Raw genomic sequence first — 15,509 nt, 5'->3', positions numbered from 1 at the left:
GAAATTAAGATATTTCTACTATCATCTTATTTGCATGACAATTTAGTTCTTTATTTTGAATAAATTAAATTTCAGATTGATTAAAGACAAGAATGTGTTTTATTGTTTTTATTATTTTGAATTTTTATGCTTGAGGACAAGTAAAGGTGCAAGTATGGGGAGCTGATGTTTACAAAACTCACAACTTTTTCCTTATTTAATTTCATAATTTTACTATAATTTTGATATAAATATTTAATTTTACTTGAAATTTAATTTTGAACATATTTTTTAGCAGAAGTTGAGAAAAGAAACAAAAAAAAAAGTTGAATTAAATGATTTTTGTACTGAGAGGTTGTAACCTTGGCCATAGCTAAAGGCGATGGGAAATTTCAGAAAGCGCCACAATTTTGTCACCTAAGCAAAGATAAGATAAGTTTCAAGTTGGATAAACACAATCAGATTAGGATAGGAATAATATAAGAGTAGTAGAGTTTATTTTAAATTATTAAATTCTATCTTTTTTTTTTTTTTTTGAAAATGAAAGAAATATTATTAACTCAAAGCGATCAAGGAAACTATATGAGGAGGAGGGACATGAACCCAAACTCCTTGACCTGACTCAGAATGAGCCGATGTTGCTAGAACATGAGCGACATCATTCGCAGACCTGTGAATAAAAGCACATCTTGCTTCCTCATAACTGGATAGAAGTAATTTACAATCTTGAACCAAAAGACCAAAAGGTGATAAATCATCTAATGAAGCATTGTTAATGGACACAATAAGAACCTGAGCATCCGATTCGAAAAGAACTCGATCCCATCCGCACTCTTTAATCCAGCTCAATGCCTCCCGAAAAGCCACTGCCTCAGCACACTTAACCTCCATCTGACTGCAAAAACAGCCTGCTTTAGCCGCTATAAATCTACCATTAGCATCTCGGACTACACAGCCAAAGCCTAGCGAACTTCGTTGCGAGTTTAAAGAGGCGTCAATATTAACCTTAATCCAACCCTGCGGTGGAGGAGACCAAACAGTCAAAGCCGATACAACATTGGTGCAGCTGGTAGAATCAGAACAGGCCCCCCTCCATTGCTGCAAAAAATTCAGTGCCATGAAGAACACACCACTCGCAGTTCGACCCTGATCTTTCCAAACAACATTATTTCTGTTATGCCACAAAGCCCAACATATCATTAGAATAAGAGAAGCATTCTCCGCAGAAGCAGTAAGGAAGGCTAAAGAGAACCACTCCCTAAGAGAGGCAGCGGAGAAAGCAGGCCAACCCAAAGGCGAACTCAACCAGCAACTGCGGGCAAAAGGACACTGAACAAGAATATGTAGGATAGTCTCAGGAGCCTCATGACACAACGGACACATCGAATCAACCGGAACTCTCCTGGACTGAAGCAAAGAGAGGCAAGGAACTACATTAACTAAAGCACGCCAGCAGAAATTAAGCACTTTAGGAGACACCTTCGTCTTCCAAAAACGACTCCATATCTCACTACCTTCCCTATGTCGAAACCCAGCAACCAGAAATCTGTAAGCACTCTTAACAGAATAGTGACCATTGGACGCAAACTTCCAGCACCACGCATCTGGATGCGAAGAAAGACTTAGAGGGATGTTCAAAATACAACTCCTGTCTCTATCATTGAACAACTGAGCTATTAAACTCTCATTCCATCTATAGCCGATCATAAGATCCGCAACAACAGAAAGAGTACAGTTCGGAGGAGGGGGTGTAGAAACCAATAAGTCGGGCGCCTCTTTCAACCAAGGGTGAGTCCAAATAGAAACTGACCTGCCATTCCCAATTCTCCAATAAGCACCAGCTTTAACCAAACTCTGAGTCGCCCATATACTACGCCACAAAAAGCTAGGATTGTGGCCCAAAGATGCTTCCAAAAAAGATGTTGTTGGAAAATAACGAGCCTTAAGAACGCGGGCCACTAAAGAATGAGGCCTGTTAATAATGTTCCAACCCTGCTTACCAAGCATGGCTAAGTTAAAATCATGGAGCGATTTAAAACCTAACCCGCAGTCAAGTCTGTGCTTCGCCATTCTATGCCAACCCAGCCAGTGAATACCGCGATTTTGATCAGCACCCTTACTCCACCAATACCGAGTCATCATACGCTGCAAGTCAGCACATAAAGTCCGAGGCAGTAAAAACAAACTCATAACATAGTTTGGCATAGCTTGGAGGACTGTTTTCAAGAGGACCTCCTTACCTGCTTGGGACAACGCACGATGCTTCCATGAATTCAGCCGCTTCCACAAACGATCCTTAACAAAACTGAACACTTCCCTCTTGTTACTACCAACATGAGAAGGGAGTCCCAAATAATTACCCAAATTCGGCTTCTCCTCAATCTGGAGCACTGAACAGATAGAAACCCGAAGAGCCACAGGAGTATACTTGCTGAAAGAAAGAGATGATTTTTGAAAGTTAACCAATTATCCAGATGCGTTCTCATAGATACGAAGAATACGCTTGAGCTCCAACGCCTCTTGAACATTTGCTCTGAAGAAAATCAAGCTGTCATCCGCGAAAAAAAGGTGGGAGATCTGCGGGCCACCCCGTGATATCCTGAACCCATGAAGACTGCCACGGTTTAAATTCTATCTTTTTGTGTCTATATAAAGGCTCATACAATTAAAACTAGACATCATATTTTTCCTCTCTTCCTCCTTTCCTCCTTTGTTGTCGCCCTCCATCTTCTTCTCCTTTTCTTTTTCATTTTCTTTTCTTTTCCTTAATTATTGCAATTTTATTATGGCCTTTAATTATTTTCGGTTGAAAATTAAATTAAATTGAGGTTTTATTGAGGTTAATTTCTGAATCGAGAAATACCAGCTCCATTATTGTTTTCTTGAGAAGTGCCATTGAATCTCTTGGAAAGACAACATATTGCTCGTTAATCTAATTAAATCCATAATTATTTAATTGGGTTAATAACAAGTAGCAATTAAAATATTAGTTTATGTTAAGAAATTAGTAGATTTGATTTAAATAAAACGCATGTTTTTATTGATCAAATTTGGATTTTTCTCTCTTAATGCAGTTGACTAATTAAATTTATATGCGTGTTTTAGTTAATTATGAATTAATTTAAGCGCGAAGCAGGCGGATTAATTTATTCGAATTGGTGAGATTTGCGTGTTTGACCACTATAACCAAAAAATAGATAATAACATGAATTTTTTTGTTTTAACCAATAATCAGCTGCAAAACACCTCAATTCGATTACTTTCGGTTAAAAGTTTTAATTAATTATTTATTTCTGAAATTTCAATTGTATTATTTATTATTTTTCTTTTAAGAAAAGCAGCTGAGAGTTTTTTTTAGTTTTTTTTTAAGATGTTAGCAAGAGTCTAATCGAAAGACAAGAATCATTAAATCTAGCTTATATGATTGAACAAATCCTTCAACCAGCCAAATCCCGATTCAATTACAGTGATTTGAAATTACAAATGATCCTCAACTATGCAAGTTTAGTCCTAATTAATTAGGCTCGAGTCCAAATGGAAACTTGTTTTATACTCCTTTGCTTGGCACCTCAAATTGAAGGATGGCAGAGCTTGTGGATGTTCACCTCCTTAGGGTACCAACTGTGTATGAGCCTTGAAGCATGCATATCTTTATATGCCTTCTTGATTGTTTCTTCTGCAACTTCAAGTTCAACAACCATTGCAGTGTCTGCAAATCCTTACTACCTTCAGTTAAATCCATCAAGAACACAAAAGAAATCCCAATTCAAGGGAAGTTCCATTTGTAATGATTGAAGAAAGATTATGATTGGTCAATTTTCTGAGTCCTTTTCTAAAATCAGTGATATGCAATGCAAGTGGTTGAAAGCTGAGCGATTATATGAATAATGGTTGCCAAGACTAAGGTGGATTTTGGTTCCTCATTGATGACCGCCGGACTTCTTCTACCCTAGCGAGGCCGGGCCCAAGAGGAGAATAATGGTCCAAAACCCATCAAGTCCTCCTTAAGCTGACCAACTCAGCATCTCAGGTCTCGACCCAGACATGCCGAGCCGGATGGGTTACCCGCGAGCCTAGACCCAGCAAGAAGAAGCTCAGCCCGGTGATGTGATGTGAGGGAGAAGAGCTGGTCCAGTCATTTCGCAGCCCTGCCCGCATGCGCGCCAGGGAAATTAAATGGCACGTCCGTACGTATGGGTCTGACTGACATAGACATGTAGCACAATAGCAGGGAGGCGGGAGACATAAGGAGCAGGTAAAAAAGGAGATGGGATCTTCTTTGTTCTTCTTATGGCTTCTTCTTCTGGCTTCTTCCTCCGCTCCATATTTTTTTATTTTTCTCTCCAACTCTTGCCTATCCATACTACACTAGTTCATGAATCTGACTTGAACGTCGGAGGGTCTCCACCGAGCATTCCCGGTAAACCCTGACAATAGAATATTGAGAGACCCATTTAATGGACCCATATGACGAAAGAAGAAGAAAACCAGATCTATCATGGAATAAGAGAAAGATCAGATTTATCACTCATCAATATCTTTGGAGTTTTCAAGAGCTTCTTACCAGACTTCATTGCTTGATTTTTCATGCCATGATTAGAACAAAACCGTCTAACAAGTTCACTAGCATGCAAAGTCCCAGTATCAATCTCCACATGCTTCTTTATAGCCCCTGTTCTTCTATTTTATTTTCCTTCCCTGAAACCCCAGCTGTGGCCCTACTTATCTCCCTTAACGTCCTCGGAGATTTACTCTCTGCAGGCAATGAACAAGCAAGCAGCCAATACAACGTTTAGGCTCCTGCCTCTCAGAGATTTTCGTTCAACCAGAGTGATGCTTAGACCATCTGCTATTGAAGCTATAGCTTCAAAGCCTTCGGTGAGAGCCTTATCAGGGTTCATCGGCGAACGCATCCTCCATATTTTAGCTATAACGTCCGACTTTTGGAGTAAACAAATCAAAGGACCACTTACCAAAAATGTTTACCGCCACAGAATTATGATAATCCAAGATTTTTTTTGTTTTTTTTTTAGAAAAATCAATATATGAAAGAAATGTCCTTTCGTTGGGCAGGCGATGGTCAGTGTGATTTCTGCTGGGACCCACTTACCCTGAAGGCAAAAAGGTCCTAGTTCCATGTGAAGGTGATGGTGGGATTACACACACAGACACACACAAAAGATGTTTTTGTTTTGTTGTTATTAATTTTCACAAAAAGAATATTTGGATGTTTGAAAGCATGAACACACCCCACAAGAGATGTCAGCTATGGCTTCTTGTGTAAGCGCCAATTGGAGATCCTGTGGGAATGGACATACGTAATTAACCCCACAAAGGGGTTATTATTTATATATTTATATATATAAGAATTGACTAGTTTTTTTTTTGTTTGCTGTTCTTTATTGATATCAGCTTCTAGTTAAGAAAAAGAAGTTTCAATCATGATGCTCTCTCACATCACACGTTCCAAATCATGACTGGGGAATCAGATACTGACACTGACAGAATTGATACAAGTTGGTCATTAAGACGACAGTATCAGAAAACATCTGACGTGTACCTGCTGCTTTCTTTCAGTCAATTTTATGAGGAAAAATAAAATAATAAATAGTGACTACTTAGAATCCTTCCAACCCAAAAACCCATCTGCTTTTTTGTCATAAAAAGGCTTCTCTTGTCCTTTCCTCCCTCATACCTTTGCAGGTCAATAGAATCAATGTCTTATACCTTGTACTTTTCAAAGAAAACAAATGTTTAATAAAGTTGTCATAGAAGTTTCTGTATCCTTTTCAGTGAGATCTTTAGTGCCCCCAATAAAATGTAATGTCAAGGTAACAACACATACAAGTGACAAAGAGGGTAGGATATCTTTTTAAGAAATGTCCAAGTCAAGGAAAGCTTTTGCCCCACTAACCATCAAAATCCAATTAAACTAAGGCAATCAATCCCTCAGTGGAAGTGGATGTTCCTGTGAGAAATCCCCAACCATGTAATGTCAGCTACATGTAAATCTTGAACAATGTCTTCAAGACCATCTCAACTCTCCTGTTCTACCAGCTTATAACATCAAAGACATGAAAGGGAGGTCAAACAGGCAGAAAGGGGAGAGAAAAATACTACCAGGATATTGCTAAGAATTGCAGCCACATTACATGAGCTAAATTTAACTATTTATGTAACAACTAACAAGCACTAGAGATCATCCATACTACTGATCCTCTTGCTCTATAAAAAGTTAATTACTCCCTATTCTCCTTGAAAATTCATTAACATATACAAGAAACAATATATACTTCCTCAAAAATGATAACAGTTGGCCCTAATTCAAAATGAATATGCAGCCTTGTTTACTTGGAGTAGGATCCGTCCATTCCATTTGCATTACTCCTCTCTTGCATGCAAGTGTTTCAAATTAATAAGGCGTGATATTGGTGGAGGCACAGGTAACACAATGGAATGCAGAATGCAGCAGAAAGAGGATTCAGTTTGTGATAAATAGTTGATAGTCATAATGAAAGACATTGTACTTCCTCAGGTAGATTTCGAGGCATAGGAAATCCTGTAATGTATCTCTGTGGAATTGGTTTTGGAGCAGCAGATGAGGTTGAGGTTCCAGAGGCATCTATTTGTCCCCGAACATGAAACTTGGCAAAACGGTTAATCACAGCAAACCTTTCCAACTCTTGAAACTCCGCTCTTATGTCTGCAACTGATGCTGTCTTGTCCAATCTGCATTATCAAATTGAATTTATTTAGATGAAATTGTGCACTTGGAGTTGAGAATCATCAATTCATATCCGAAAGGGTCAAAATGCTCTTGTGGCTAGCAAAAGACTTGATACCTTTGGAAGCCATTCTCCAGCTTCTTTGCTCTATCAATGAACTCTTCCACAACAGCCAAACATTGTTGCTCACCACTTCTTTCAGAATTTTTTAGCTTCTTAGAATTCCTGGACAAAAACAATGGATAATAAGTTTTCCATTGGGAAAAACAAGAATATTCTCTTCTTTTTTTTCTTCTTTTTCTTCTTTTTTTTTTTGGTGGGGGTGGGGGTGGGGGGGACCTTAACTTAGTTTCTTAGAGTTTGAAAAGTAACACTCACACATCACTATTGTTTACAGGTTCAAGAAACTCTTTTCTCATGCAATAAGCAAGGCTACATGCATCTCCCAGCGATAACCTAGAAACGAAGTATGATATGACATCATAACTTGAAGCAGAGTCCGCAGATAAAATGGATGCTGGTGCAGGGTGAAACAATTGCTGTAGCAGCTGTGTCGTCAATACAAGCCTTCTTTTTGATCGATGCATTGGCTGCAAATCATCAATCATCTCAAACTCATCTTCTACCTGCTAATTTAAATTTAAGAAAATTAATAACATTTGACAATGATTAAGATTGTGATCATACAGATTGTTTTTACTAGAAGCATGCCTTTTCAGTCAGTCGGTTTGTAGCTTTTGCCCAGACTTGTTCTGCAACACTGCAAACAAAATACTTTGTCATTGATGGATCAAACACTAAGAGGAATGAATATCCCTATTTAGGTAATATTGATGGGAGGGGGAGAGAACCTACAAGCCACACAAACATGGATATACACAAGCACCTGATATTTTGAAGCCTTTTGGAATCTTGATTCACCTCTTTATGCCATGGAAGAAGCTCAGATGTGATTTTTCGCTTCTTTGGTCTTATAATAGCAACTTGACTGTTGACTACTGAAGGCAACATATAGGGGGATGACAACTGCTGACTACTTGGCCAAACCCTGCCACCCTGACCAGCATCAGCAGCATCCAACTGTTCCAAAGAGCTATGCCTATGCAAATTCTGAGAAGGCTTTCCAAGAGAAAACTGTGAAGCAACAGATTTTGCAAGTCTAGCATCAAAAATTGGCATCATTTGTCCATTTCTAAGAGCTTCATATTGCTTAAACCAGGAGGGTGCCAAATGCAGATTGCTGCTGCTAGATTGACTATGAGTGTCATTACAAGTTTCCTGAGAATTTCTCGATTGAAGGGCAGGTTGCTGAGGAGCTTTTACAATTGGACCATCTCCTGCTTCTCCCAACAAGCTAAGCATTTGCTTATGCCCAGATGGAAATGAACCAGTTTGTGATGTTGAATTTGGTCTTCCATCCACAGGGGTTCTGAACCTTGAGACGTTCTCATATAACTGCTGTCCTCCCAAAGCACTAGCACATGGAACATCCAAAGCACTGTCTGCACCATCATTCGTTGAGATTGCCTGCACTTGGTACAAAAGAGAGTAATCACGGTTATCATTATGTGAATGGCTGAAGGACTCGATATTTCTTTTAGAGGAAGCTAGAGCAAGGTCATTGTTATGCCTTACTTTATCAAGGTCCTGAGCATGAGACACCAATGAGCCAGATGTTACTACAGTTGCATCAGAAACAGGTTCTGGCCCTCGAGACATACCACCTGGCTGAGAAGTATCAAGCATCTTAGCTGATATTCGTTGTTGCAACAACTCTTCTCCAGCACGCTTTTCCACATGTCCAAAGCCTTGTGAACTAGAAGAAACACCAATTTCTGATGAGTTATGTACAGCTTTTATGGAAATTTGATCATTTGACCCATGTGGAGCCCAATCCATGTGGGAAGCAGAATTGGAAAACTTGAGAGGTTCTATACCAAATGATTGTCTCTGAGTTGGCACATTTCTCCAAACATTATATGGCCTTGTTGAATTCTCATCCTGTAGCAACGTGCCAGACATGTCCAAAGCTTGAGATACAGGGGCAGCCTCCAAAACCGGAAATCGTTGACCAATAGGATTAGTGTGCAGCTGTTGAGAAGTATCAGGAGAAGGGGCCAAGTTAAAAGATGGGAATTTGCCAGTTCCAGCAGGTAAGGTTGCCTGCAAAGGTTGAGATGATACAGATATATTGGAGAACGGATGCATTTGAAGTTGATTTCCTGTTTGTGGATGATTGGATGCAAATGATGAAGCAGGGTTTCCAAGCATGTTCACATATGGAGAGAAACTTTTGGGTCCCATGGTATCAGATTTATTTTCCCAATGTGCTCTTTGAGCCAGCTCATGTGAAGCAGGTGAAGACTGAAATGAAGATGGAGTTAAACAAGACAGATTTCTCTCTCCCAGTTCAGGATTAACTTGCCTATGATTCAGATTGTTTATAGTCTGTGGTAAACCTGGAGGAAAGGGAAAACTGTTTGAATTTGCCAACCTTTGAGATGGAGGAGCCAACCTCAAACCAAATCCTTGGGAATCAGAAGACTGAGTGTAAAGTTGAGAGACAGATCTATCATGTGAATCTGCTCCATGCAGTGCAGTCAAAGGATTACCATCAGTGGATCCAAATTGTTTTGTGGAGCTATCATCCTTTGATTGGTCAACCTTGTGAAGCAGCTCAAGCATATGTTCACTGCCATGTTTATGTTAGTAATGATTCCATTAGATCTTTAATGTGCAGAACTGGATAAATGGGACATATGAACAGCTTCAGACTCAAAAACAACTTTTAGTATTAAGTTCTGCTAAAAAATTGGAAAGCAAAAATGCAGAAAATAATGCAGGTCTTCACAGTTCTGCAATCAATATATTGACCATATCGATTAAATTTTGACAGAGTGAAGCAAGATGATAATCAATAATGATAACAAGATTAAACACAAATTCTAAGCTTCCAAGCTCCAATTCATCAAAACATTCACAACAAATACCTAGTCTGCACAGAAACATTTGAACCGTCAGGGTGCACTGATCCATGAAGCGTAGTAGAAGCATTAGAGACACTATCAACTCCAGAGGGCACCTCCTCTGAAACTCTTGAATTTCCTTGAAAATTGGATAAGGATGCCTGAGAAGAAACAGAGCACATTACTAATTAATGACTGGAAAGAAGCAACTGCAATAAGAATCTTTGATAAACACCGGACGCTCATTCACCTTATCTAAATTCATTAAGCTGCTGGAAATATTACCAAAAAACTTTAACTGCTCCACATGCCCTTGCTCATGACCACCCGAGCCTTTTGAGAAGTCATTAGAACGTTCTCTTTGGTGGCAATTCTGCTTCTCTTGTGTCTCATTGGCTCCCTCATAAGAGTTAAATGCAACTTTAGGGACATCACTCATCTGATGTTGACTTTTTACCATGCTCTCAGTGCCCTTTTCCATAGAGATGTTGCTTGAGGCTACTATCTGATGCCGTTCAGCCCTTTGTGAGTGCTCAAACATTTGTCCAGGCCATGCATTATCTGAATGCACAAATGTTGGAACCTTTTGACCATCTTCAATTGATGTCTTCTGCTGAGGTTTGTAATTCTCAATGGACTCATGAGAACCTCCCTGGCAAATATCCTCTCTCTGTTCAACTGATAATTGGATTCCTGGTTGCTGAAAGCCAGGGAAGGTAGAGCTCATGCTAGAATCAGTAATCACAGGAAAAGGTTTTGGGCTAAAGGAGGAGGCAGCCTGAAAGTTGTTATCAACCCAGCCAGTATGCTGCTTCTCATTTTCCACAAAGTTTGATATTTGGTTATCAGTTGATTGCTCCGTATTTTGAAAAGTCAAGCTACTCCACTCCTCCTGTACCCCAGTATCACTGCTAGAAGCCTCTGCCACAGCAGACTGCATAAGAGCACTCCAGCTCCCACTCTGAAGGGAAGGAAATGCATAAGATGAGTCTGGCTGTTCCAAAATGTTGCCCAAGCCTCCAGTACCTGTCTCAGGGCGACTTCCAAAAGTATCCCAAGTGTTGTCATCCATATTGTACAAAATCTTTGCTTCCATTGGATCAAGAGGAACCAATCCCTGAGAAGGACCCAGTTGTTTTGCTTGCTGCCTTGCAGGCCAACCAGCTTGTTCTTGTCTCCCATTAAATTCCTTCATAGATGTATTACCTTGTGGAGTATTACATTCCAGAAGATTTCCAGGAAAAACTCCACTGCTTAAACCCTGAACAGGCACTTGTCCAAAATTATCTTTCATCTGAAGTTCTTGCTTGGATATCAAAGGCCCTTGGGATAAACCTAACAGATTTAGAGGAACAGCAGGCTGATCTCCTAAAAAAGGATTGCCAAAGCCAGCAGACTGCATTACTGATTTTTGTACTTGACTGCTAGCCTTGGCCAACAAATTGACAGAGTCATGAGATGGTCCTTGAAGATGAGGATATAGGCTCATGTTGCCTCTTGCATTAGAAATAGGAGCACCATATAAAGAGACATCAAACTGCTGAGTAGCAAGACCTGTGGAACGCAATGCCTGACCTTGCTCTTGGGAGAATAATTTATTTGGTACTCCTTGTACACCAGGAGATGCACCTCGCTGCATCCAGTTCCTAAGCATTGGCGATGCATCATGAACAGGTGTTCCACTGATGAGAGGTGAAAACTGGCCCCCAGCTGCCTGCCTTGAAATAGCAGAAAACTGGTTTAAGGAGCTCTGTTGCCTCAAATCACCTAGCTGCTGAAGCTGTTGCTGTCTCTGAATTTCTTGCAGCTGCTTGAACATAACATGCTGCTGCAATAACTGCATGTCATTAAACCCAGGCTGCTGCATTGGGTGAATCTCTGAAGAACTCAGCTGTTGGTCCCTCACAAATTGATTCTGCCCTCTAAGAAAGTTGAAATCACTAGAAGCTTCAGTAATCTCTGACCTTTCTGAATTGGTTGTCAAGGTGGGACTGTCGGCACACTCATTTTCTGGCTGCGATTTAAAGATAGAAAAACCTCTTGAAGTCAAAATTCGCTGGTCATAACAGGTGCTTTCACTGAAACTTCCACGCTGGTTCTGATTTGACTGGAAGTTCTGGCATCTAAGCAAAAATTCATTTGTATTCGGTGGATTGTTTATGGTGAGACTTCTGGAATACTCTGGTTTTGGAGTTAATTGCATACAGTTTTGGTCAAATGCCACGTTTGGAGACCCAACATCATTTCCTTTCACAGAATCTGCAAATAACAGAATTGCATAGCATGAGTTCACATGAGCATGAAAAAAGTATCTCAAACTGCAATTAATAAAAAGAATTCATAAACTACAAATTTATTTTTCTCATTCCAAAACAAAGAAGGGAAAGCACTATGCAATATCAGGCAGTTTAAACATTTTACTGATTATAACAAGCCTTCAGGACAATCTGCTTAAGTAATAACATAAGTAGCATATACCATTGATACCTAATTGCTGTAAGTTGTAGTTCTGCAGATTGAAATTCTGTGAGGCCTCTATCTGGGTTGGCTTTCCAAACCACTGACCATAATCAAGTACTGGCCAATTGCCACCAACAACTTGAGATAGATGCCGACTCTGGGAAGAGTTGTCTAGCTCATATAGATTGCAGATCCCCTCTTCAGGTTTGTTACCAGGCATTAAAAATAAAAATGAATAAAAAACAAATAACTTTCCCACTAATTTTTTTTTTTGTCTAAAATTTAGGTCTATCCATACAAATGGGCAATATTTAATCAGACCACTCCATATGGCGCCTCAATCTGCCATCCTGCAAAAGTTCATTCAAATAAATGAAGCATGAAAAGTTGTAGGAAGACTACATGGAAAAACTAGAAACACTTGCAGGCCATAAATGTGGATACTCAATAAACTGAACAACAACATTAATTAAAACTTACTAAAACAGCAAGTTAATATACAACGAGTACAACAAACTTAAGCACGATAAAACTTGCAGTTAACACTGTCAAGCGTTCGATCCATGAATGTTCTAAATCATCCAAAACTTCTCCATTTAGGTGGTTAACATGAAAATAATAACGTTGGAATCATAAAAGAACTCAGGTCAATTGCTCTTAACTAAACGAACAACATGCTCAGTTTCAACCTTTTCTCCATTTAAATTGCAAAAAGACCTTTGAAGATACAGCATAAGTAAAGCATTCAAAGCAACTACTCACGCAGAAATAAAAATAAAAATCTAACCAAAAAACAGACAAAAGCAATGAAAAAGAAGGGTCAATTTAGATGTTCGTAAAAAACCCAAGGTAAGGAATTAAAGATAAACACGAGCATAAATCAACAAAATACCCAGAGAAGGACAATTCATAGAATAATATTGAAAAAGCAAATTAAAACCGAACTCTTAATCTTTAGAAAACCCTAAACAAAACAACCCCTCGCCCTCTCCTGCAGAAACAACCAAGTAAGAGAAACCATTTCCAAGCTGATCTCAGCACAGTTAAGAATGAAAAACACAGAATTAACACTAAAATTACTCACTTTCAGCTGAAAGAAGTATAATTACCAAAACCCAGAGGGCTTCAAAGCAGAAGCACCAAAAGTGCTTACCAAAGTTGACTCAGCGTGATCTGAGGAAGCGAGAATTTAGGGTTCTTTTGACACAAAAAGCAGGAGACGAACAATGAAGTAAACGGCGTGCCGTTTTTTGATAGAGTGATCAATTAAAAGAAGCCAAAAACCGCAATATCTGTTCTGAAGATGTTCATTTTCTTTTGGCTTTTAAGAACAAAATTTTCAGTTCTTTTTTTCCCCAAAACATGAATAAATAACTAAAGCTCTCAGCTGAACGTCTTCTTTCTCTCTCTAACAACGGAGGCACGCGGTAGTGAGAGAAAATTTGGAAATTCGGACCAGAGAGCCGAAGATAGAGGAGCGGAGCGACCGATAGATACAGCGTCTGTCCAAACACTATAATTTCATTGAAACTATTATAAGCTTTTAAAATGTGGAGGAAAAATGAAAAAAGAAAAAAAAAAACTCTCGTTCCAAACCTTAGGCTAGGATCCGAGCCTCTCAGTTAAGAAGTTAGGCTCGGCTAGTGATAATTTTATTTGCACTCTCGTGTGTATATATGCGTTAGTTTTGGACCGTGGATGAAGATATTTAGAGTGTGGACAATAGAGATCTAATGACGGAGGAAGGCTTTGGTTGGTAGGTAGGTATCAACCAAAGCCCAAGAGAGATAAAAAGTGGCAAAAAGGGATATGCGGATTCCACGCGCTTTTAGTCACGCGTGGGGTGGAATACTTTTTTTTTTTAATTCACTTTTTGTGGGCTGTTTTTTTTTTTTAATTTCTATTTTTAAAACAATTTTATCAGATTTTCCATGCCCTTTCTTCCGACTTAACGCTGGTTTTAACGGGAGATTATTATTTTTCTCCTGTAAAATTGTTCCGGCGGCCGATTTTGCCTGCATAATTCTGTAGAGAGCAGAGGGATGTTTTTATTTTCTTCTTAATTTTTTAAAAAAGAGTAAATTATCTGATTTTACAAATTCTGGGTTGGGCTTTTAAGCCCCATGCATTTTGGCCCAAAATGAGTTCTTTGCTTTTTTTTTTTCCTTCAAGATGCAATAGTTGACTGCTGCCCTATAATGAAAAATGTAATTCTGGAGATTAGAAATTTAAATTTTAATGCACAATTTATATGTTAAAAGATCAGATACAGGAATATAATTAATATTTTATATTTATATTCTTTAGAACTCACTGTTAATATGTTATTTGATAATAATTTTTAAGAGAATATTAAATAAAATTGTACGTTTGATAATATTTTCATAACATAAATTAAAAAATATTTGAAATGATTGATGAGATTAATAAATTTATATTTAGTTTGTGTAATTAAGATAAAACGGCATATAATATAATCGTATTGCACTATTCATTGGTAATGAAAAAAATATATATATTAATTAAATTATATTTGTTTCATAATTAAATTGAAATAATAAAATTCCATGAGTGCACATATATTGTAGGGCAAAAATTTCCAATCATTTATCATGAATTTCAGTGCGACCAAATCATTTACCATTTGATAAGGTTTAAAGTTATGATAAGATTCAGAGTCATGATAAGATTTATAATTGATTGATTTAATATTTATTATTCATACAATCTGTATTCAATTCAATCACTAATATATATTATATAAATATATTCTACACAAAAATTCAAAAACACATATAATTCTCAATACCATAAATTTTCTATACCATTTATCATGCTTATTGCTTTCATTTATAGTCGTTGCTAGTTTCAGAAGCAACTTGCATTTCGACGAGAAAAGCTTCAGGTTTTGGTTGCGAACCGAATTTATCGGGTATTAGAGTTTCCTTATTTTCAAAGGTGAATCTGAATAACTGTGCTAAAAAAAGTGGAGTAAAATTTTTTAAAATTTTTATAAATTGAATTGAATTATTATATAATTTTTTAAAATTTTTAAATAGGTGGAGTAAAATTTTTTTACAAATATTATTCTAGTTACACTGCAGCCACAATTTTTAAATAGCCCTATTATGGTGAAGTAGGAGAAATTATATAATGAGTGTGATTCCACGTAGGTGCATTTCATATAATAATAAATGTGGTTTCATGTAGATATACTGATAGGCGGTTGTCGAAGCCGTCAAAAATAAACCTATTAAACAATCAACAATAAACTTGTAGATAGTGGCAATAGGGTCGAACCACAGGGAATTGACACTAAAGATCTTCCTAATAATAACCAAGATAAGTAAATAACAAATAATTAAAAGAGGGGGGTTTG

At 38.0% G+C, this 15,509-nt stretch overlaps 1 protein-coding gene across 5 annotated transcripts; it reads right to left on the bottom strand.

The window, feature by feature from the left end:
• Positions 1-6,082: 6,082 nt before the first annotated feature.
• LOC110630208 lies at positions 6,083-13,662 on the bottom strand. Of its 5 annotated transcripts, none has more exons than XM_021777586.2 (10): positions 13,215-13,659; positions 12,149-12,480; positions 9,921-11,929; positions 9,695-9,831; positions 8,340-9,396; positions 7,591-8,231; positions 7,416-7,464; positions 7,083-7,330; positions 6,822-6,929; positions 6,083-6,708 (listed from the first exon to the last, which is right to left on the bottom strand). In XM_021777586.2, exons 2-10 carry the CDS (start codon positions 12,348-12,350, stop codon positions 6,486-6,488), a joined length of 4,674 nt encoding a protein of 1,557 aa, XP_021633278.1. In that variant the 5' UTR covers positions 12,351-12,480; positions 13,215-13,659; the 3' UTR covers positions 6,083-6,485. The 5 variants fall into 5 exon arrangements, with proteins under 5 accessions (XP_021633278.1, XP_021633287.1, XP_021633271.1 ...); XM_021777595.2 differs by having other exon boundaries at positions 13,240-13,659; XM_021777579.2 differs by having other exon boundaries at positions 13,284-13,659.
• Positions 13,663-15,509: the final 1,847 nt, after the last annotated feature.

This window comes from Manihot esculenta, chromosome 1 (assembly GCF_001659605.2).
Source record: "Manihot esculenta cultivar AM560-2 chromosome 1, M.esculenta_v8, whole genome shotgun sequence".
Classification (NCBI taxonomy): domain Eukaryota; kingdom Viridiplantae; phylum Streptophyta; class Magnoliopsida; order Malpighiales; family Euphorbiaceae; genus Manihot; species Manihot esculenta.
This window is presented reverse-complemented; position numbering and strand designations above follow the sequence as displayed.

Coding starts and splice junctions, on each gene's coding strand:
- LOC110630208 (XM_021777586.2), bottom strand. CDS start 12,350: ATGCCTGGTAACAAACCTGAAGAGGGGATCTGCAATCTATATGAGCTA. Junction 9,397..9,694: donor AATGTTTCTGTGCAGACTAG/GTATTTGTTGTG, acceptor TAAACATGGCAG/TGAACATATGCTTGAGCTGC. Junction 7,331..7,415: donor CAAACCGACTGACTGAAAAG/GCATGCTTCTAG, acceptor TTAAATTAGCAG/GTAGAAGATGAGTTTGAGAT.